Genomic DNA, 22,118 nt, shown 5'->3' with positions numbered 1-22,118 from the left:
ATGAAGTTTCTGTAGTCAAAAACAGAACTACCAGGAGAGAGAAAAAGGAAGCCTCAAGCCCTCGAAGTATCTGTCCATAATTTCTATAATTTCTACAATAGCTCCATTGCATCAGCAGAAAGTGTGTCTAGTGGCTTATCCAAAATAACTAAACAAACAAAAATTAACATCATTCAGAGGGGCTTACTAAACCCATAGAAAAGCGGAGTGTATCAGGGCGGGGCTTTGTTTTATGTACCTTTTGCCTCCAACAGCTGAGCTTTCAAACCACTTCCCCTCCTAACACGTGAAAACCACTCTGTTGTGTGTGTGAGAATGCTGAAGATTTCTGTTGTGTGTGAGAATGCCAAAGTGCCTTTTTGATCAGCCTCGGTTGCTTCTGAAGCCAAGGGCATAAGTGAATCACTCTAGCGAAAGTGCCAACAGGGCAGCCCGGGTGGCTCAGCAGTTTAGTGCTGCCTTCAGCCTGGGCCCTGATCCTGGAGACCCGGGATTGAGTCCCACATGGGGCTCCCTGCATGGTTGGGAGTAGGGGTGGTGTTCCATACTATGACCTTTTTTTCTCCTCATTTTAAGGTGGCTTTGTGTAGATAAAGGCCCAAGTACAGCTAGGTCAGTTGCGCCCAGCACAACCATTTACAATGTGGCATATGATCCAGAGCACTTCCCAGGGAGAAATCTCCCTTATTTGAAAAGCAGGTGCAAGGGAAAGGCACCCTATTGTTTTGGTTCATCTGAATTCATCCTTCTTCGGTATAAGCTCTCCTTTTGGCTGGAGGGCCCCTATTTATCTTCTTTGTTCAGAAAATTTGTTATTTAAACTGCAAGTCTCTTGTAAACAGTACAGCCCCAAAGAAAGTTTTATCAAGCCAGGGATTTTGCATTAGGCTCCCTCTTGGCCATATTCCCTAAAATCCTTCAGTCTTCCCAAGAGTATGCTTCTGAGAACCTTCAGAATGCCTTACATAGTTTCATATTCCAGAAACTATAAAATTAGTTTATTTTTTACTCATTAGTTTATTTTTAATCCCAACTCTCTTAGGTTGTCTCCAAGATTTTCTTTTCAGTCTATTTCAACAGTTTCCTTACAACTGTCAAATGTTAGAATCCACAGTTCATTATAAAAGGGATGTGTCTGTTCTACCGCAATTAAAAAAAAAAAAAAGGTGTATGTGTGTGCCTGAACGGGGGAGGGGGTTCTTCTAAGCTGTCTGGTGATATTTTCCCAACTCAGAATGAGTCATATGGTCATCACCCCTATGCATCTCTGTATTAAGCAGACAGTTGATAAATATTTGTCAATGTGTGTGTGGATATGTGCATTTCGGGAGACTGAGGTAGAAGGGATGGAGAACGTAACTTGTCAGGGTTCTCCGAAAGAGAAGCAGGAATAAGACTACGGTGGGTTAAATGGATTATTCTGAATGGGGTCTAAGGGTCTCTGCTGTCCCTCAGGGTCCTACAGGCCCTTGGTGCAAGAGAGCAGAAGGGGGAGCTGACACCTAAGGGAAGAGGCTTTTGGATCTGGATGTGCGGGTGGGATGAGGACAAATAGGTTTTTGTACAGCTTGGAAGCATACACAGGAGCTACGATAGGTCCCTCTTCAAAGAAGACTATGTTGTAAGACTTGGAAAGGAGTATTTTGCTTAGTTCTACTGTGTTTGGCTTTTTTTTGTTTGTTTGTTTGTTTGTTTTAGAAATTTCACAGCAACTCTGTTGTGCCAAGGAAAGAAAGAACAAGTTTGGGTTTTTTTTCCTTCTGTTCTGTCTTGTCCATGTCTCACACAGACAGAAAAAGTAGAGCAATGTACCTCTGTGTGTGGTGGACGGGTGACCCAGGGACCAAAAGTGAGAAAAATCCAGAAAAGGGGGTAAAGCTTAGAGGCAGATGCAAAGGTGCTCTTGTGTAACCCCAGAGTTGTCCTATGATCTCATCACTCTGTCTCCTTAACAGTGGAACTGTAGATTTTTAAAGCCCCAAGTAAAAGAACTGTATTTTCCCTTGTATGAAAACCAGCAAATGCAGTGGGCATATATTATCTAACGAAGAGAATTGTGTGATTATATTTTAGCTTGGGGCGATGGTCAATTCCATTTTGTATCATAATGTTAAGTTGGCATGATTAGCTGATTTTTCCAGAATAATATCCTAAACCCTCTGAGCTCCTATCACACAACCCCATCCTGGGGAAATGAAAATGTCATTTCCTCCCGCGAGAGCTCCGAGTTATACTATTTATACACTCTTTTCACACGGTTCCTCTCTGATGTCACACAAGCAATAATTTTGAGAGTAGAAAGTAGCTTTTATAGTAGAAAAGTAAAAATTCAAAGTCCATGGGTAGGGAAGAGGCGGGATGACACGTGGTATATCTAGACAAAGGAATATTAATTATCTATATAAGAAATGCCATAGATCTATATGAACTGAAAGGAAAGATATTCATGTCACTGAGTCCTGTGACAGAAGCATGGCCAGGAACAGAATGGAGAAAGTATCATTCCACTCAAGGCAAATAACACAGAGGGCTTCAGAGCCAGACTGCCTGGGTTTCAATGTTAGCTGTAGGAGTTTAGGCAAGTGACTTCTCCATGCCTCGATTTTCTCATTTGAAAATGGGAATAATGATGGTAATAGTACCTACCTCATACATACAATGGTGTCCATATAGGACAATGCCACACACAAAAAATAAGTCTTAAAATTTAAATACTTCTCCAAAAGCATGGCTTTCAAAAGTGGTTAAACTCTTGCCTAATGGTTTATAGTTCCCAGGTACTAGTTTTTTAAATATTTAAAAGATTTTTCCATTCCATATATATTTATTTGTCTCCACACAACTGATAATAACTTTCCATCATTATATAGCATATGTATGAAAAGTTTATCTCCACATAATTTGGACACACAACAAGACCTTTGGTTTGTATTTACAAATAGAGACCAGTATTCAACTTGCCTTTAAGCACTTATTTCAAGATTGTTAGGTAGATATAAAAAGGATAGAAATTCATAGTTTTGGCACAATTCAATAAACTGGGTTCCTGTCTCTAGACTAGCAGCCCACATGGCAAGGACTACAATTTAAAAAGAAAATCTCTCCAAATGAAGGAATAGAAATAGGACTTGTATAAAATATCATTTATTTTGGACATTTCTTACCCTAAAAGTACACTTAGAGCCATTTTTCTTTATATGTCAACAGTTGATACATCACCATTTTTCAGTCTATGACATAGGAAAGTAAATCTATCCATAGTGAGTTTTAGCAAACTTCATTCACCAAACATTTTGCTGAGCATCTAATATATGCCAGCACCATACTGTGCTTTTATAAAAGTTGGGACTCACAAACACTGGAAGGTTTGATGATTTGGCAATATTTCATTTTGTAAGCCCTGGGTGTGCTTTCCTGTATTTTTTCAGAGAGCTTTCCTGTATTTTTTTTCCTGTATTTTTCTTCTAAGGTTATGGGAATTTAGTCCAACAGTTTAGTTGGAGTCAAAGCAAGCTTCTTGTGTGCTCAGATGCAACAAGAGAAAAATTACTCCTCATTAAGGAGGTCCCTGCTCTCTGCCCACAGTCTTGGTGGGTCAGGAATCAAGGGGTAGCACTCCACAGCAGTCCTCATTTTCCCAGCCCTGGGCTGATTCATATTGGCTGGGTATTTGGTTCTTTCCTTTTCCTGTATCCCAAGAGAAACCCAGATGTTTCTAAGCATTGTTAGAGAGTAGGTTATTGCTCATCTTTTAATAAGATTTTTGAGGGATGCTCAGTGGTTCAGTGCCTCCCTTAGGCCCAGGGTGTGATCCTGGAGTCCTGGGATGGAGTCCCGGGATCGAGTCCCGGGATCGAGTCCCACATCCAGCTCCCTGCAGGGAGCCTGCTTCTCCCTCTGCCTGTGTCTCTGCCTCTCTCTGTTATCTCTCATGAATAAATAAATAGAATCTTAAAATAAAAAGATTTTTGAGCCCTTCAAAACCATTTTGAAGGAATTCAAATCCTTTTGGTTTGTGAAACTATGATTGAAAAGTATTCTTACCGAGAGTCGAAGCAATTTAAATAACAGAAATAAAACAGCAAACATTCCATGAGCTTTCCGTGGTAGGCACATCACCGAATGCTTTGATATACATCAGCATGTGCAAGGGAGAGGCTACGATTGCCCCCTATTTTACAGAGCAGGAAATTAGGCCACTGAGGGTGAAGCAGCTTGACGGGGGTGAAGCAGGTAGGAAAAGGTAGAACTTGGACTGGCACACAGATCAGCTTTGTGGACTACTCACAACCATTGCGCAAATCTGTCAGATGATCCCGGGAGTGTGTATGGGCAACACTGCCTACTTGGCAGGAGGATGAAAGAGAAATGATCAGATATATAATAGAGCCTTCGACATTCATTCTCTTATCCTTCCTTCTCTTCCATTCCCTGATCTGACAGGGTTAAGGTATTAGAGTATAAGTAAGATATTAGAGCAATGAAGAACCACTTGAAATGGATCAAAATCATCTGATTTTAAACCTTAATGATTTAAAACATGCCAGTTTTGAAAGAGCATAAAGCATTTTGAAGTAATTTAGCTTAAAGAGCTCTTGATTCTCCACAAGCAAAAAAGAGCTACTGAAAATTGTCAATATTTAGGTTGGAACTTCAAAAAAGAAGTGTATGGAAGCTTTGCTTTGATACTCTGAATGCTGTAAACATGTGTAGTTTTAGATTCTTGGCTGACTTTGGAATCCACCTGACTAGGCTAGATTTCTCAAACTTTCTCAGAACTGACATCAATATTTTTTGGCTCCTCCTTCTAAAGGCTGTTGATTGTTGTTTATGCCACATGTGCAATTCAACAAGCTGGGTTCATATCAGTAGAAAACTCAAGCCATAGAGTTTTCCATTGTCCTTAGAATAGATAATATTAAGCGTTGCTAGGGCTAAATAAAAAACAAGTTAGCTGCAATAGCTGAGGGTTTACACAAGCCACAAATAAGCAGTGCATTCTCAAAAAAAAAAAAAAAAAAAGCAGATCTAACAAATTTCATAGAGGTCAAACAAGTTGGTTTGGCAGAAGGGGTTCCTCATTACAACTTTAGAAGAATGTGGCATTTTTGACTCTAAATATCAAAGATGCTATTATTAAAGTGAACTTTAAAAATGTGTGAACAAAATCAGGTTGCCAAGGGGATTGTGATCAGTTATTCTTTCTAGAGAGAAGTCAACATCTAGTGGGGAGGGGGTGAAGGAGAGGGGTTACTAGGATATCTTAGCACTTGTGTGAGAGGTCGTTCTTCATTTGTCAAAGAACTGTAAATGAAAGAAAGTGATTTGCATGTTGAAAAAACTCTGCATGTGGCATTGATCAATCTATCTGACCAATAGTAATTAACCAGGCACTAGATCGGGAGCTTTTTTTTTTTTTTCTTTTTTTTTCTTTTTAAGATTTTAGTTATTTATTCATGAGAGACACACAGAGAGAGGCAGAGACACAGACAGAGGGAGAAGCAGGCTCCTCGAAGGGAGCTGGATTTGGGGATGCCCAAACCCAGGATCACGCCCTGAGCCGAAGGCAGATGCTCAACCACTGAGCCACAGAGGCGTCCCAGATTGGGAGTTTTTGAAGCAGAAACAATTGAACAGGGATCTGCATTCAGGACCTGCTATTCTGGTTGGGGCAAAACAAGCTTCCTGGTAATATGATGGTGTAGTCAAAACACTGAAAGAAGAATACCCCGTTCTTTTGTCGGGAAACACGGACTTGGGAGTTTGAAAAGCCTCCTTAGAAAGGGTGGCCCTTAAGTTAACTGTTGAGATATGACTGTTTCCCAGATGGGCAGGGTATTCTAAATATTTCACATACTCCCCTAGAATGAACAAAGATACTGTTGGTGACACAGTCTAGGGCTGCACCGTCCAACGTCATAGCTCACATGTGGCTATTTAAGTTTAAATTTATGTAAATTAAAATTAAATAAAATTAAACACTTACTGTCATTAAATTTATGTTAATTAAAATTAAATACAATTTAAAATTCAGTCTTTCAGTTGTACTAGCCACATTTTAATTGCTCATGAGCCGCACGGGGCTAGTGACTATTGCACTAGAGAGCACAGGAATACAACGGCTCCATCCTCACAGAAATTTCTGTTGAACAGTGTGGTGAAGCTGCAAGCTGGAAAGCACTGCTAGAGTATAAGGTTTAAGGGTGTGTGTGTAACAAGAGCTAAGCCTGGATGTAGAGACTGGGCTGAGAGAATAAAAGGTTTACGTGTTCAGACTGTATCCACTAGGCCAGGCATCAGCACATTTTCTGTAAAGGTTCAGATTATAAATATTTTTGGCTTTGGGGCCCACGTAGTCTTTGCTGAAACTATACAACCCTGCTGTTGTAGCATGAGATCAGCCATTAGGCAGTACATAAATGAGCAAGTGTGGCCGCGTTCCAATAACACTCTGTTGGTGGAAACTGGCAACAGGCCGGCTTTAGCCCACAGACCGTAGCTTGCTGACGCCTATACTAGGCCACTAGGAGCCACCTGAGGGGTGTGAAGCAAGGAAGTTGCATAACTAGATATGTGCTTTAGAAAGACCACTCTAGTGGCAGAGTAATGATGAATTTAAGGAATGTGAGCTGCAAGAGATATTACTCCGGTCAAAGAGGATAAGGGCCTGAATTCTGAGTGTGGTTACAGCGATGGGAATGTGTATGTGCTTTTAAGTTGGGTGGCAGGGCACTGGTGGCAGTGGAGAAATATTAAATGACATAGAAGTACAAGGTTTGCATGTCCGGATAGATGATGGCTGTGCTCACTGGGTTATAGAATGTAGAAGGAAGAGCGGATTTGAGAAGAATGATGACTTCAGTTTGGGTCAGGTGGCATTTGAGCTGCCAGACATGTGAGGCATCAGCAGAGGGGTAGTAACTGAAGTCTCAAGAGTGACAGAAAATATGTGGGGTGGGGTGCAGGCAGAGTGAGAGGAAGGCAAAGATTGGTACCTTGTGTTATTACCAAACAAAAGGTGTAAGTTCAAAGGGAACTGAGAAGAAATTGTTACAGGCATAGGGAGGAGAACCAAGCAAGAACCAAAGGGAGACTTTCAAATGTTATTAAGAAGAGTAAAATGATTCCATTGAGTTTGGCAATTAGGAGGCATTTTTTGGAAGTTACTCAGAATAGATTTCCTAAAACAAAACAGAACAAAAAAATCACCACCGAAGTGTCTGAAACTGCCTTTTTGGAATATGATTAAGTGAGGTGATAGCTATGACCTTCCATGGTCTTGATTTCTCTTTCAATGTGAAGTGTTAGGATTACTTAAAAGCAAGAAGATCATTTGGGTCCTTGGATCTCACCTTGTAAATGACATAGTCCAGCATTGACTATATCTGGGGGGTGGAAGAACCGGTGAGATCTTGCCCAGTCACCCCTGAGGTAATCTCTGTGCAAACTTCTGGGGTGAATTTCATGCTGTAAAGATTGGAAAGTTGCTAGATAATCTCTCAAAATGACATGGAGTTCTGATTTTAGGTTACATGAAAACAAAAATGGTGGACTTATGACAAGGGACCCTAGAGTTTTATGTAATGAGCACTCTTGAAACATATAAATATTTTATCCTGAAGTCACCTTAATAATGAAACTAAGTAGTAACAGCTTTAAGATAGAATCATGTGATTTGGGAGTGTTCCATTTTGCAATTTAATGGATTAGTCATCCTTTCAATGGAGGATTTTCAAATGATGATTTATAGCTACCTTTAAAGAAGTTTATATTCGGAAAATACTTTACATGCCTAATAGATGAATATATCTTGCTCAAACTTTTGAGTGATTCACTGTGTAAAATTTGTCTTAAAACGTGGAAAACCTGACAAAAGCATGCTCATGGTTTTCAAGAGTAACCCTTGAGAGAATAAGAATTAGAATTTGTTCTCAAAGGAATTGCTTAATGGAGATCTGAGGAATACACATTTCTGAGCACCTCAATTTTACATCTATATCTACTTTAAGGGGAAAATGAAATTACATTTCAATAACACAGCAAGAACAACAACAAAAAAATAAAGGTATGCTTTCATCTGCAGTGACCGATTGGCTCCCTATGTTAGTCAGCTTTAACTGGCAGTACAGTTCTACTGGGAGATGACTTCCTTCTCTGTATGAGCTGCTCTCTACTCCTCTCCTCAGCTAGACTACGCCCTGCCCTAAAGAGCCTTCTCGAGAACGCATAGGTTTCTTGAGAAGGCAGGGAAATCTCCCTGGTGCAACAGTAAATTGAATTCTGTACAGAGCAATGCTAAAAAGGGAAGCTGGATACTATATACTAGTCTTTTTATTTTCAGTTTTTGACAATGAAAGAATAGTGATCAGAATCACAACTGGAATTTTTAAAGAACTTAATACATTTGTAAAATTTATTTAGAAAAAATATACAGATAAGGACATCAATAGATATCATGAAAAAGAAGAGCGATGAAGGAAGGGATAAGGGAGATTAGCTGTATTGGATAGTAGAATATTTTGTCAAATACTAATTGTGAATGTAGGATAAACCACAAATAAAATATAGAAGGCTCAAAAGAGAGCCATAATGTATGCTAATCTAAAAATAACAAAAATAGGGAAGGAAAATATTAATAGGTATTATTTTAATTTATAAGGTATTATTTACTCCCTTCCACGAGTCCGAGTAAGTTCTAAATGGACTGTAGAGTTAAGAAGGAACATCAGCAGAGGACAAACTACAGTATTTACCCAAAAAGGTGTTGGTTTTATTTTTAGTTTTTTAAATGTATAAATTCTTTTTAAGTGGAGAGGACAGGAGGAGTAGAGGGAGAGGGAGAGAGAGAATGTTAAGCAAGCTCTGTGCTAGACGTGGAGTGTAACGTGGGGCTAGATCTCACCAATCTGAGGCTCAGGTTGTGATCTCAGGGTAGTGGAATGGAGACCCATATAGGGCTCAACACTTAGCATGGTGTCTGCTTGAGATTTTTCTCGCTTTCTCTTCCACTGTCTCTCCCACTCATGCCCTCTCTCTCGAATAGATAAAGAAATCTTAAAAAAAAAAAAAAAGAATCAGGAAACCACTTATAAAATTTACAGTGCAAGAGAGTGAACTCATGAAAACTCCTTGAAGCACATTTACTAAAGACACTTCTCAAATATTAATATGATACTTCTTTTTATGTATTAAAGAATGAAAATCTAGTTTTATTCCCATGAAATAAAAATGTCCACAAACATAGGGAAAACCCGTCTGGAGACTCCAAAACATTCCCTGCTCTTCAGAGACTGCCAATCACTCATTGTGAATCTGTGGGAAACAGCAATGATAAAATCCAAGTGAAAACTGCATGAGGCGAGGTTGCCTTATATTTTCTGAACTAAAAATTCTGTATGTTACAATTATAATCTCTGTGTTTTCCATAATTAAACAGAAACGGATTGTCCTGGATATCCCCAATTCTAATGAGAGTGAGAATTTGGGTTTAAACTGTGTCATTAGTTATTAAGTTAGGATGGTTTTGCCTTAATCAGATTAGATTCTTACAAAATTACGAATCCAGTAGCAAATATGAAGCCTAGGGTATGCAAGATAGCATAGTGGGAAGCAAAATAACTGGGGAGAAGTTACACTTGAATGTCAAGGGGGCTTGATGAGAATTTTAAGGCATTGACAAGAGAAATGCTGAAGGCAGGACATGGTGAGTCAAGGATGATTAAGAGTGGTGAGACAGTGAAAACTGAGCACTCTCTTGAAGGAAGAGTTTGGAGCCATATATTAAAGGAAGTGTCAGAGCTGATTTGGTGGACCTTAAAGTGAAGTCACACAAGCACAGCTACAAGAGGAGCAAAGAAAGAAGGTTGCATACTGTGTCTAGTGTTATGTCAAAAAAAAAAAAAATACTGCCTAAAATGTTAACAGTGTTTTTTTTTTCACCTGGTGAGATTTTTACTTTCTCTATATTTTCCTATATTTTTTGAAAAAAAAATGATCATCATCACACATCTCATATTTACGAGAGAGGAAAATGATAAAGATTGTCACATTTAGAGGGAAAAGGGTTTTGTGCTGAAGTATAGTGGATGAATGGAGGCTGTTTAAATGCATGGGCCAAGAGTATAGAGAGTGGAGTACTGTAGTAAAATTTCCAGCTCTGTCCAGTCTGACACTTAAAGTTCTCCCCTGCTTTTTATTATGAAAAATTACAAATATATCCAAAAGTTGTAATTGAAGTTGAAAGTGAACATCAATATACCCAACCTAGATGCTTTGATTGTTCGCATTTTGCTGTTCTTTGCTTTATCACACCCAATTCACCTTTGTTTTTTGATGCATTTCAGAGTGAGTTACAAACACCAATACCCTACTTAATACTACATTTTAACAACCTCTCCCTACTCCTGCACCCACGTACAACTCATGACTCGTTCAGAAACCTCCAGTAGGCAGTTCTGCATTTAAATCTGATCTTGTTTCTCATACCTAGAAACTGTTTCCAATCCAAATATGTCCAAAATCAGCTGCCCACCCAGAAAGTTTACCAAACCCTACCCTCTAGAACTGTGTAATTTGTTCAACTCATAGAATATTAAAGACAGAAAGGGAAACTATCTAATCTGGGATTGCCAACTCCAATGTTTCCAGGAACCAAGCAGTAACATTAAAAATTAGTATCTCATGTAAGAAGTCAAGTGGATCTGGGAATGGAAACTGACCAAGCCTCCATGTGGGGAGGCAACAAGGACAAACTAAGCTGCCCATAGAGCTTGAGAAAACAGAATTTTCAGTTGGGGTAAGGTTTCCAGCCTCAGCCTGCTGGTTCTAAGAGCCCTTTATTTACCCATCATTTCTCTTTAGTCTTCTCTGTGGGTCTAGGACAAATTTTCTAGAATAACTAAAATACTACACTGTTAAGTAGATTCCTTTTCTAATGCATTTATAAGTGCAGGATCATAGCTGTTCCATTCAATACAGACTTTAACAATAGAAAGAGTAGGGTAGATGTTACAAATGCAAAGATGTGCTATGTTTCTAGTTTTTGCAAGTTACTTGCCCAAGAAAGCAATATTCCCTCAAGTCTGGATTGACTGCCTGTCTGTAAGGAAGAGAGAAACCAGGGTTCTCCTTGATCAAAGGGTAGGTGTGCCATCATTTCTTGGGAATGTCCTGTCAGATTTTTTTCTTTCTTTCTTTTCTTTTTTTTTTCAATGTGTGGCTTACAAGATAATTAGGAGAGCTTACCATGTGGAAGGGAAGAACAGTGAGAAAAATAGGGATGTAGAAGAGTTAAGACATATAGAAATTATACCTGGGTTTTCTTCCTAATTAATCATCAAGACACAGTCATTCTGGCTACTTTCTAGAGTTTCCTCCCTCTCTCTGTGACTTGCTTATCGAATTCAATCAATGCTTGCTTAAGTTGCCTTTTACATCTACTGAGAACTGAAACCACCTAAGCTCTATATACTCAGTAGCTATAGGTGGACTTTGCTTAGAAATCCTAAGTTACAGCGATTCCATCCTCACAATCTTCTCTTTGTTTGCTTGATAATTAACAACAGATAGTTTGGAAATTCCCTTGCTCCCCCACACCCTAGGTAACTAATTTAAACAGTATGCATCTCAGCCCTATCGTGTTGGGGTAGCTATGTTCTACGATTGAAAAAACTCCACCCAGCCCTGAAATGCTGTCTCATGCAGTTGTGGGTACGTGTGATAAAATTAGTTTCTTTCGGGTGAATGTCCTCATGTGATAAAGTAAACTACTTCTCTTTCAAAGTTGTAATGATAAAATTGCTGGTTGTTCCTTGGACTATGTCCATACATTCACACATCAAAATGTATTCATTTACGTTAAACCATTAAGTTAAACCTCAAATATTTACCTTATTAAAATGTTTTCACTATATTTCACACAAATTCTTTCAACTGTCATAGATCAAATTCAGCAGATGTTTATTTCAATTCTACTTCTTTTGACCTCTGCCAGGATTTACAGAAGCACTGAATTTATCTTTGGTTTATCAGTTTTTGAAGCTCAAATCAGACTATAGAAGAGTAATTCTGAGCTCTGGTTTTAAAATTCCACTAGCTGATGTTAAAAAGCATAGTAAAGTTCTAAAAATGTCAATGAAAGTTAATTTTCATCGACTCAATATTTTTAAAGATCATATAACATTTTGGGGGGGAAAATGGGTCTTCTAAAACAAAGTTTCCAATTGAAAAAAAAAAAGAGAGAGAGAAACATTCTACAAATGCTTTGTAAAATTGTCCTTCTCAAAACACTTATTTTGACTTTTCATTTTGAAGGTGCTTTGTGTGTTTTACTTACACAATAAATATTTCAGAGAAACTTTGTGTAGCTTTTGTTGTGTGATAGGCATTATTCTGAAGACATTCATAGATAAACCAATGTAATCCTTACAATAACCCTAGTAGGTAGGTGTAGTTATTCATCCCCTTTTACACATGGGGAAACTGAGGTACAGGAGCAAGTAAAATATTCAAAGTCACATAGCTGATAATGGGCAACACTGATATTCAAGCCCAGGAAGTCCACCTCCAGATGAGATTTGTTTTAAATTTTGTTCACTAAAAGTTTACTCATTTCCATGTAGAATTCCTGAAATCCAGGGTAAGAGTTGGTATAAGTGATCATCAAAATGGGTGAGCAGGACATGAATAACTAATGCAAACTTGGACTGGATACGTGAATCGTTTGGGGAGTTTAAAAGATAAAGAGACCTAAACCCCACCTGAGCCAAATCAGAATTTTCAGCGGAGTGCCTCACACAACTGCAACATTTAAAGTTTAATATGTGATTCCAATGCACAACCAGGTTGAGAACCAGCCACTGGTAAGAACCTCTTTAGCTAAAGCTTAGTGCAGGAGACCTCAAACTTTAGTATGCAACAGAATGCACTGGAGGGCTTGCTAACACACAAGTGTCTCAGTCCCACTCCTAAGCTTGCCTGTGTATATTCCAAATTGATCATTACTTTCCCTCAGCATTTGAAAGACGTTACTCCCCTGGCTTCTGACTTCAGTTTTTTTTTTTAATTTTTTTTTAATTATTTATTTATGATAGTCATATATAGAGAGAGAGGCAGAGACGAGGCAGAGATAAAGGCAGAGGGAGAAGCAGGCTCCATGCACCCGGAGCCCGACGTGGGATTCGATCCCAGGTCTCCAGGATCGCGCCCTGGGCCAAAGGCAGGCGCTAAACCGCTGCGCCACCCAGGGATCCCCTGACTTCAGTTTTGGTTGGAGTACGTGTGCCGTCAAATCTGTCATCCTCTGTAGGTGAAATTCTGTTGATCCCTTTAAGATATTTCTTTATCTTCATGTTCCGCAGCTTTACTGTACTTGTTAGAGATGTGAATCTATTTTTATTTATCCTGCTTGGTACTGAGAGTATCCATTTAAAAAGGAGCTGACAACATTTTTGTAAAGAGCCAAATAGTAAATATTTCAGACTTTGCCGTCCCTACGGTCTCTGTTACCACCATTCAGCTCTACCACTGTAGCACGAAAGCATCCATAGACAGTGCACAAACAAATAGCTATGGCTGTGTTCCAATAAAACTTTATTTATAGAAGCAGGTGGCAGGCTGAATTTGGCCCACAGGCTATAGCTGCCTGATTTTAAGCCTAATGGCTTTTTTGAATTTTGCAAAATTCTTAACTATTATTTCCTCAAAACTATTGCTCTACCATTTTATCCTTCCTAGTTAGTTTTGTCTACAGTCCCTATTAGGTAAAAGTCCCACGCTGTCCTCCATGATTTTAATTACTCTTCCAAATATTTTAACCCTGTGTCTCTCTGTGATAAATTCTAAATCAGGTTATCAACTTCATCTTTCAATCCACTAAGTTTTTCTTCATCTGTGTCCGGGGTGACCAATTTTCTCAGTTTGCCCAGCACTCTCCCAGTTTTAGCACTAAAGTCCTATGTCCGAGAAACTTCGTAGTCCCAGACAGACCAGGATAGTCGTTGACCCTATTCATGACCAATCCAGGTTTTCTTACCATATACTGAATTTTTGTTTCAATGATTAAGTTTTTATTTCAAATTGGTTGTTTTCACGTGTTTTTACTTAGTAGCTGTCTTATTTTGTTTCAAATGTTCCTATATTCTCCTATGGGTATTATTCATGTATTTGTTTCTTGATTACTCCTAATTTTGTAAAGTCATTTTCAGATTGCTCTATTACCTTAATTGAAGGTAAACTCATCTTTTAATTGTTGATTCTGTTAGGCCTTTATTTCTTATCGATAGTTTTCTTCCCATATTTTAGAATTTTGTGTTGTCCACCCATTTTGAAAAGGTTTTTTTGGTTGACTGGTTCATTTTTCCATCCTACTGCTTTCTCTAGTGTTGTGCTTCTCTCTACTACCTTCTGAGGACTCCAGCCCAGAACCAGCTCTCTACTGACAGCCAGCTGTGTGATCAGGCTCACAGTAATGCTGCACAGTTAGCATATTCATTAGCTGGCATCTTGGCCCCGGGGTCTAGCTCTGGGACCCTGTCAAGCCTAGGCTTTCTCAATTTCAGCACTTTCGTGTCTTGTGGGATATTTAGCAGCACTTTGACTCTACCCACTGGATGTTAGTAGTACCCCTGCCTCCCTTGTTGCAACAACATATGAATCCTTTCCATATATTACAAAATACCCCTACCAGGATCTGTTACTCTATTAAAATCATTACCAGTTGAGAACTGCTGGTCTATCCCAAGGCAGTTCTTAGAGGCAGATCATTTGGTCTCTTTCCATGAAGCTAGGATGAAAAATAGCATATCTATCCTTGCCCTTGGTTATAGAGAGTGATCCTAATTCAGGTTTTCAGGTTACCCTATAGGAGCTGAGCTGACAAACGCTTTCATAACCTAAACCAACAGCCCAACTCACCTAGTCTCACTCACAGCCTTGCGTTTCTGTTCTGTTTCTGATACAGATATACCTTTCAGCTTTCTCATTTTATATTCTACCTATCATTGACATATGATGGGGGCAGTGAGAGAGCCACAAAACTTTATTTTATTGACCAGAAGTTGATTCCTCTGTTTTATCTCTTTTCCCTCACTTCCCTTTAGCTTCCTATATTTTCCCTTTTCCCCCTTCATCCTTGATCAGTGGTATAGGGAAAATCAACAAAGTGGAGGAAATGTGTCATCATCAGGGTTGATGAGCTACTGGGGGAATCAGTCCAGTGTCTTTGGGGCTCCACCACACTCCACTTTACTCTTACCCCAACCTATTAAGACAGTGGTTCTCAAAGTGTGCTTCCTAAACCAGCAGCATCAATTTTACCTGGGAACTTAATAGAAATTCTTGGGCTTTACCCAAGTTTGACTAAATAAATAATCATTTAAGAATGAAGTAAAAATGAAGACATTCTTAGTCACACAAGGACCAAAATACATTGTAGGATGTATTACTCTTTTTCCAAATGGGCACCTATCTCTGCCATTACCCAGAATGCATGATGATTATGTATACCTACATGTCTGTCCTTTTAGCTGAAGTAAGACCATGTGGGACTTACTTTGGCAAGTTTTTTAAAAAATATTTTATTTATTTATTCATGCAAGACACTGAGAGAGAGGCAGAGACACAGGCAGAGGGAAGAGCAGGCTCCACGCAGGGAGCCCGATGTGGGACTCCATCCTAGGACTCCAGGATCACACCCTGAGCCAAAGGCAGACGCTCAACCCCTGAGCCACCCAGGCATCCCTTACTTTGGCCAATTAAATGTGAGTGAAAATGATGCTCTTCTCTTCCGAGGAGAAGTTTTTAGAACTAGAAATTGAGTTGGAGGGTTGTGTTCAATGGGTAATTACACTGTATTTAGGTCCTTGTTGAATAATAATGGAAATTGTTAGACAGCAGGCAAGAGCCTACGTATTTGTGTAAAAGGATATATGAATCTAGAGCAGATGAGTAAGACATAAGAAACAAACATGGAGTTTTATGAAATGTATTGACCAGTATGACAGAATCAGGAGCCTAGAAGTATAGTCACAGATAATACGGAAAATGGACATATAACCAAGGAAGCATTAGAAAGTATAGGACAAAAGAAAGAATGAAAAAAATAGTACTAAGTTTAGTTATCTACCTGGGAATATGTTAGATGACTACCTCACATCACAAGTATAAATAAAATCTTGATGATTAAAGATCTAACTGTGAAAATCAAATCTTTAAAAAGTTGAGTGAAAAAGAAAAGGTTAGAAAATAGCTTTAATATTTGAGGGTAGGGAATACCCTCCTTAAAAGGACATCAAAAAACAGAAATGATAAAAGGCCTATTTTTAAATATGTTATCGTTAAGATTTAAAACTTTTATATAAAAAAGAGACACCAAAAATATAGTAAAACACAAGCCATGGAGCACAAAATTCACAATGCACATAATCGACCCAGGATAAATGCCTAGAATTGGATAAAGATTTTCTATAAATCAACATGAAAAGATGATTTATAAGAAAATAGGCATCACGTGAAAAGAATTTACAGAAGAGGTTATGTGAATGGTCAATAAGCTTAAGAAAACATGTTCTATCTTAGTAGTAACCAGGAAAACTAAAACAACAATGAAGTGGGGTTTTACAAACGCTCAGAACTCTCTTAGTAATCTCAGATGATTACCGATATAGGGATGATGTAGAGAAATGGCAACTGGCACACAGGCTGGTGAGAAGTAAATTGTTATAATGACTTTGGAGAACCATTTGCTAACATTCAGTAAACCTGAAGGTGCCCATACCCTCTATGGCGAAACATATTCATTCTGGAATTGTTTGAAATGGAAAATAATGAAACAAATTAAATGTTGGGAGAATAGGTGAACAAATTGCAATATAATTACATAGCAAGTCAATAAATTGAACCAGACCTGTATGTGTCCAAATGGATATATCTTGAAGACATACCGATGTTGGGTGAAAAAAAAGGCATTTGGAGAAATCATAATCAAACAAAAGCAGACAAAACAATACTATATGTCATTTTATAGATATGGGCAGATGAAATAAAAACAGAAAACATGGCTGGGTAGATGAGATGCTGCTTTCAGAGCAGGTGTCCCCCTGCTGTTGGAGGCAGGGGCATGGAACTGGGAAGGGCAAAAAGAGAACTTCAGCTTTGTCTTTTTTATTTTTCTGAAAATATGGCAAAACAGCAATATTATGACAAAGTGGTAATATATGAGAAGTTTTGGTGGTATGCGAGAATTTGTTATATTATTTGTTTTATAACATACTATAATACTTTTTTTCAAACCATAATATTTTATTTTATTAAACTTTTTAAAAAATTTATTTATGAGAGAGAGAGTGAGTACATGGGTCCTGGAGGAGGAGAGAGAGGTAGAAGCCGACTCCCCACTGAGCAGGGAGCCCAATATGGGGCTCAATCCCAGGACCCTGAGATCATGACCTGAGCCAAAGTCAGACGCTTAACTGACTTAGCCACCCAGATGCCCCCATATCGTAATATTTTAAAAAGAGAATGACATGAGAGGGCAGAAAGGCAGATGGAATCCAACTTGGAGAATTAGAGAAGTGATATTGGAGTTACCAAATCAAGAGCTGGAGTCCAACACCCACTTACTTTAAGGACAAGAGTGCCACACATTTAAAGTATGTAAATAATGTGCTCCAGGAAATGGCCCTCATTTCCTCCTACATGCCTCGATGTGTGGATGGAAGAGATCCCCTAGTATTTGAACCTCTTATCTTTGGCTTAAAACTTGCTTGTCATAGCATAGGATTTTTTTTTTTTTTAATACACTAGGCTAGTTCTGCAGAAGGCAGATGGCCCCTTTGCAGAAGAAGAGGATATATATAAGCCAGGTAGTGGGAATGGGGAGAAGCATGAAGAGGGGAATGGATTTCCATTTGGGGATATTAGCATATTATTCAGGACCCTTTTAGCTTACATGATAAGAACAAGAGTCATCCTCCCTGAAAGAAAAGAGTTGGAAGCCCAGCTCTTAAGGGGATACTTCTAGCTCACTTTTTATGTTCTCTGATTTCCCTGGGACACCTGCTCTCAGTTGGGCTTTCACTGTAGCCACTTGAATTATTTGAAGGTCTGTAAACCCACTTCCTTCAGAAACTCGGCACTATCTATTCTCTTGTTTGACTGTGCTCATATTTGGGTCACAATTTTATTTTTTAAATATTTTATTCATTTATTCATGAGAAACACACACACACACACAGAGGCAGAGACATAGGCAGAGGGAGAAGCAGGCCTCCATGCAGGGAGCTTGATGTGGGACTCGATCCCAGGTCTCCAGGATCACGCCCTAGGTGGAAGGAGGTGCCAAACCGCTGAGCCACCTGGGCTGCCCTGGGCCACAATTTTAAAAGGATGAGGGAGGGAAAGTCAATATTTAGCTCCAGGCATGGTCAAGGTTGCCTGCAGGGTATGTATGTCGTTTCAGAAGTAGCCCTTCTTCTTTTCTTTCTTTCTTTCTTTTTTTTATTTTAAAGCTTATATCTATGTTATTTGAGAGATAGAGAGACAGCTCACAGATGTGAGCTGGAGGAGGGGCAGAGGCAGAGGGAAAGAATCTCAAGATCTCAAGTAGACTCTGTTGAGTGTGGAGCCCCACGGGGCGGGGAGGGGGGGAGCTCTCTCCCAGGACCCTGGAATCATGACCTGAGCCAAAACCAAGAGTTTGATGCTTAATGCACTGAGCCACCCAGGCACCCCAGAAGTAGCTCTACTTTCAAATGTAAACCAAATAATAGCACTCCCTCCTTTTCTTAGGAGCCTCCAGTGGCTACTTGGGGGATCAAAATAAGATCAAATCCCTTGGCTGCTGCCTATTTCTTAAAACCATTCCTGGTGGGGGATCCTTGGGTGGCTCAGCGGTATGGCGTCTGGCTTTGGCCCAGGGCACGATCCTGGAGTCCCGCGATCGAGTCCCACGTCAGGCTTCTGGCATAGAGCCTGCTTCTCCTTCCTTCTGTGTCTCTGCCTCTCTCTCTCTCTCTCTCTCTCTCTCTCACAAATAAAAATAAATAAATAAATCTTAAAAAAAAAACAAAAAACCATCCCTGGCCATTTCGTCTTCTCTTGGTTATCTTCTAGCCATCCTGGTCTTGCTGATCTGAGCTCTCCCCGTCTCACATCTTTTGCACCTGCCATTTCCTCTGCTTGAAGCAGTTCTTAACGCTGTGTTTACCTTGCCTGCCTCATTCTTGCTGTTTGGTGCAGCAGTTCTCCACCCTCGCTGGGCCCCAGCTCCCACCTCAAGGTTTTGATTTAACTGGTCTCAGTTGAGGCCTTGGGAACGTGTATGACTTAGAAGCCGCTCAAGTGATTGTCACATGCAGCCAGTGTTGAGAACCAGTGCTTCAGTGTAAACAGCACTTTATCAGAGACCAGAGCCATAAAGAGGATGCTCCTTTCTATGCTCTATCTCAGCTCCTTATTTATCTCCTTCCTGAGGTCACTATATCGTATTTTACTTGTTCACTCTGATTAGCTTTTGATCTATCACTTCTACCAAACAGTGGTTCTCTGAGTGCCTGGATCAGCAGCAGCACGTGAAAACTCATTAGAAATGCAAAATCTCTGGCCCTAGTCCCTGGCTGAGATGCATATTAACGTTTGAGACCCACCGTACTAGGTAAGGGGAAGCTCTCAGGAGCTTGGACCCCATCTGGATTGCTCCCCCTGCATTCTCGTTAGGACCCCAACATGGCATAGAGGTTCAACAGGCCTTTGTTGAATGATTGAGCAGGTGATAGCACATCTCTTTTGTCAGTGGCTCACATGTCAACGGAAAGTTGGATGAAAAGAGCAAAACAGACAAAAACCCCCAAACCAACTTTTACTCCATTTCTTAAAATCTTCTAAGCTTAGTCATAAAAGATTTTTTCCTCACTCATCATAAACATATAAAAATTGGTACATTATTAGATATCTATTCTTCCTTTTTTTTTCCCCCAGAAAATTCAGCAAATTGAAATGTACCTAGAATCACTTGTCATGTAGATGGGTATCATTCTGTTTTTTTCAATTTTTAGGACTGTGAGGTGAGCTAATTTGTCTAAGTTTACAGATCAAGTCAATTTCCACAGGGGCTGATGTTTGAGATTGAGAATCCTATTGCCATGTTCTTCTACTTCTAAAATGTGGAATCATGTTATAAAGAATGTGGGCTAACTCCATACCTTTCCTGAGCACCAATGTGTATAAATGAATATATTGCCGGTATTATCATAAAGAAAGAAAAATAAGACACAGTCTAAATGTCTAACCATATGGAAATGATTAAATCATGAAAAAAATGATTCATCATGAAAAATTATATCATAACCCATCTATTATTTGAGATATTTTAAATAGAAAAGCAGGTAAGGAAATGGGTTAAAAAGTATGACAGCATTAATAGAAAAATCATATTCATAAAATATATTTTAAAATAAATATATATTTAAATACATTTAAAAATATATCTTAAAATGATGAAGTATTTTAAAATGACGAAATTCTAGAAAGATCTGTACCTACTTCACGATGATCACCCCCAGGTATTGAAACTACAGAAAATGTTGTTTCATTTCTGCATATGTATTTTTCTAAGAAATATTCTCTAATGCTATGTGTTACTTTTGTAATAGGGAGATGGTAATCCGAGAAAACATTGCTTATGTATTGTACCAAATATGCACTAGGCAGTTAAACTTTTTTTTTCTGGTATTATCATCTCATTTCCCCCAAGAAAACCCAAGTAACTCTATAAACATCACTTATTTTTGAAAAGGCTATCAGTAATTAAGGTCAAGCCTTCTTGTAAGAATTTGGGACCTGAAGACCCAGTTGGAAATACTTCCAGGCCAGGTAAGTCCCATCCTGACAGGTGACTGCCTTTCTCCCCCACAGTTGATGCAGGTAGGATCCGTGGGCCCCCATTTCCTCTGTGGCTGTGCATTCCTCCCTGTTAGGACCTGCACCTCTGATTCTCTGTCTTCTCCTCCCTTTCTCCTCTATGGCAAGGTCATTCTCTCTGGCCTCTGTACTTCCTAATTCTGGCTCAAGAGTCTCCTGACTTACAAACACATCCCATGAACCCCTGGTGCTCTCTACTCCAAAGCCCCATCCCCCCACTGTGTTCCTGCAAGAGTCATCATCTCCATCCCTGTCTTTTCACCAGGGGCTGGCAAAGCAAGCAATCCCCTTCCTTACAAAGAGAAGGGGTGGCCAAGTGTCCAGTCTTCTGGGCTCTGGGGGGTGAAGGAGGGGGTGCATGGGATAGAAAGTGAGCTCTCCTCTAGACTCTGGGAGCATGAGAACACTCCGTGTATGAGAACACAGGCAATCATTACAGAGAAATAATAGGAAGCCGTGTAGCAGAATACTCACACTGCAGTTCTGCAACATTACGAGTTAAGCGAGCTGTTACGGTACAATCGGGAACCCAGTCACAATTCTAAGTGTGCTCCAGATGATGACCTTAACTAACTTTGGGAACACAACCTGCCCCTAAGATCTGAACGATTTGGGTTTTGTTTGCTTCTCTGAACTAAAATAATGAAATGCACTTTTAAACAAAAGGGCTCCTTTATAAAATCCACCGTGTTGTCAAATGGCTCGCAGTAGCAGCATTACTGCCCACCCTTTATCATTGGGGTTCTCCTCTAGGATCCCAAACACTTACAGTAGGAAACTTGACTACGATACTGATTCTGGCACCTTGCTGTCTTAAAAGGCAAAGACAAAGAATGCAGCTTTTCTTTCTGTAAGTCATAGCCCTTCCTCTATTCTGAAGGCTAGAATCAGAAACGGGAAATCCTGAAGCCACAGACTTTCAACTGGCATAACACTCAGCAGCTTTATTTGCAAACAGAACAGCGGGTCAAGCAAAAATTCCAAAGGATAGGAGGACGTGGCTGAGAAGCATCCCCACCCCTCTCTGCTCTACGTAGAGAGCATGAGATGTTTGCCAGGAGACCAGGGAAAATCATAAAATCTTTTACTTACCATTTTATTGAAAAGAGTGGATGTGCCTGGCACACGGTGACCATGAAGATGCTGTACTGGGGTCAGTGAATGTGCAAGTTGGCTTTGCAGAGTGCACTTCCTTTTTTGAA

At 39.5% G+C, this 22,118-nt stretch overlaps 1 protein-coding gene across 3 annotated transcripts in view; it reads right to left on the bottom strand.

The window, feature by feature from the left end:
• The window catches only part of FYB1 (FYN binding protein 1), a 146,434-nt gene extending 124,316 nt beyond the window's left edge, over positions 1–22,118 (bottom strand). For all 3 annotated transcript variants that reach the window (XM_072757046.1, XM_026016716.2, XM_072757047.1), the window contains exon 1: positions 22,009–22,118. In XM_072757046.1, the coding sequence (XP_072613147.1) occupies positions 22,009–22,011 (3 nt within the window). In that variant the 5' untranslated portion in view covers positions 22,012–22,118. The remainder of the gene's footprint in view (positions 1–22,008) is intronic.

Source organism: Vulpes vulpes, chromosome 4 (genome assembly GCF_048418805.1).
Source record: "Vulpes vulpes isolate BD-2025 chromosome 4, VulVul3, whole genome shotgun sequence".
In the NCBI taxonomy this organism is placed as follows: domain Eukaryota; kingdom Metazoa; phylum Chordata; class Mammalia; order Carnivora; family Canidae; genus Vulpes; species Vulpes vulpes.
The sequence above is the reverse complement of the archived record's forward strand: the minus strand, read 5'-3'. Positions and strand labels throughout refer to the sequence as shown.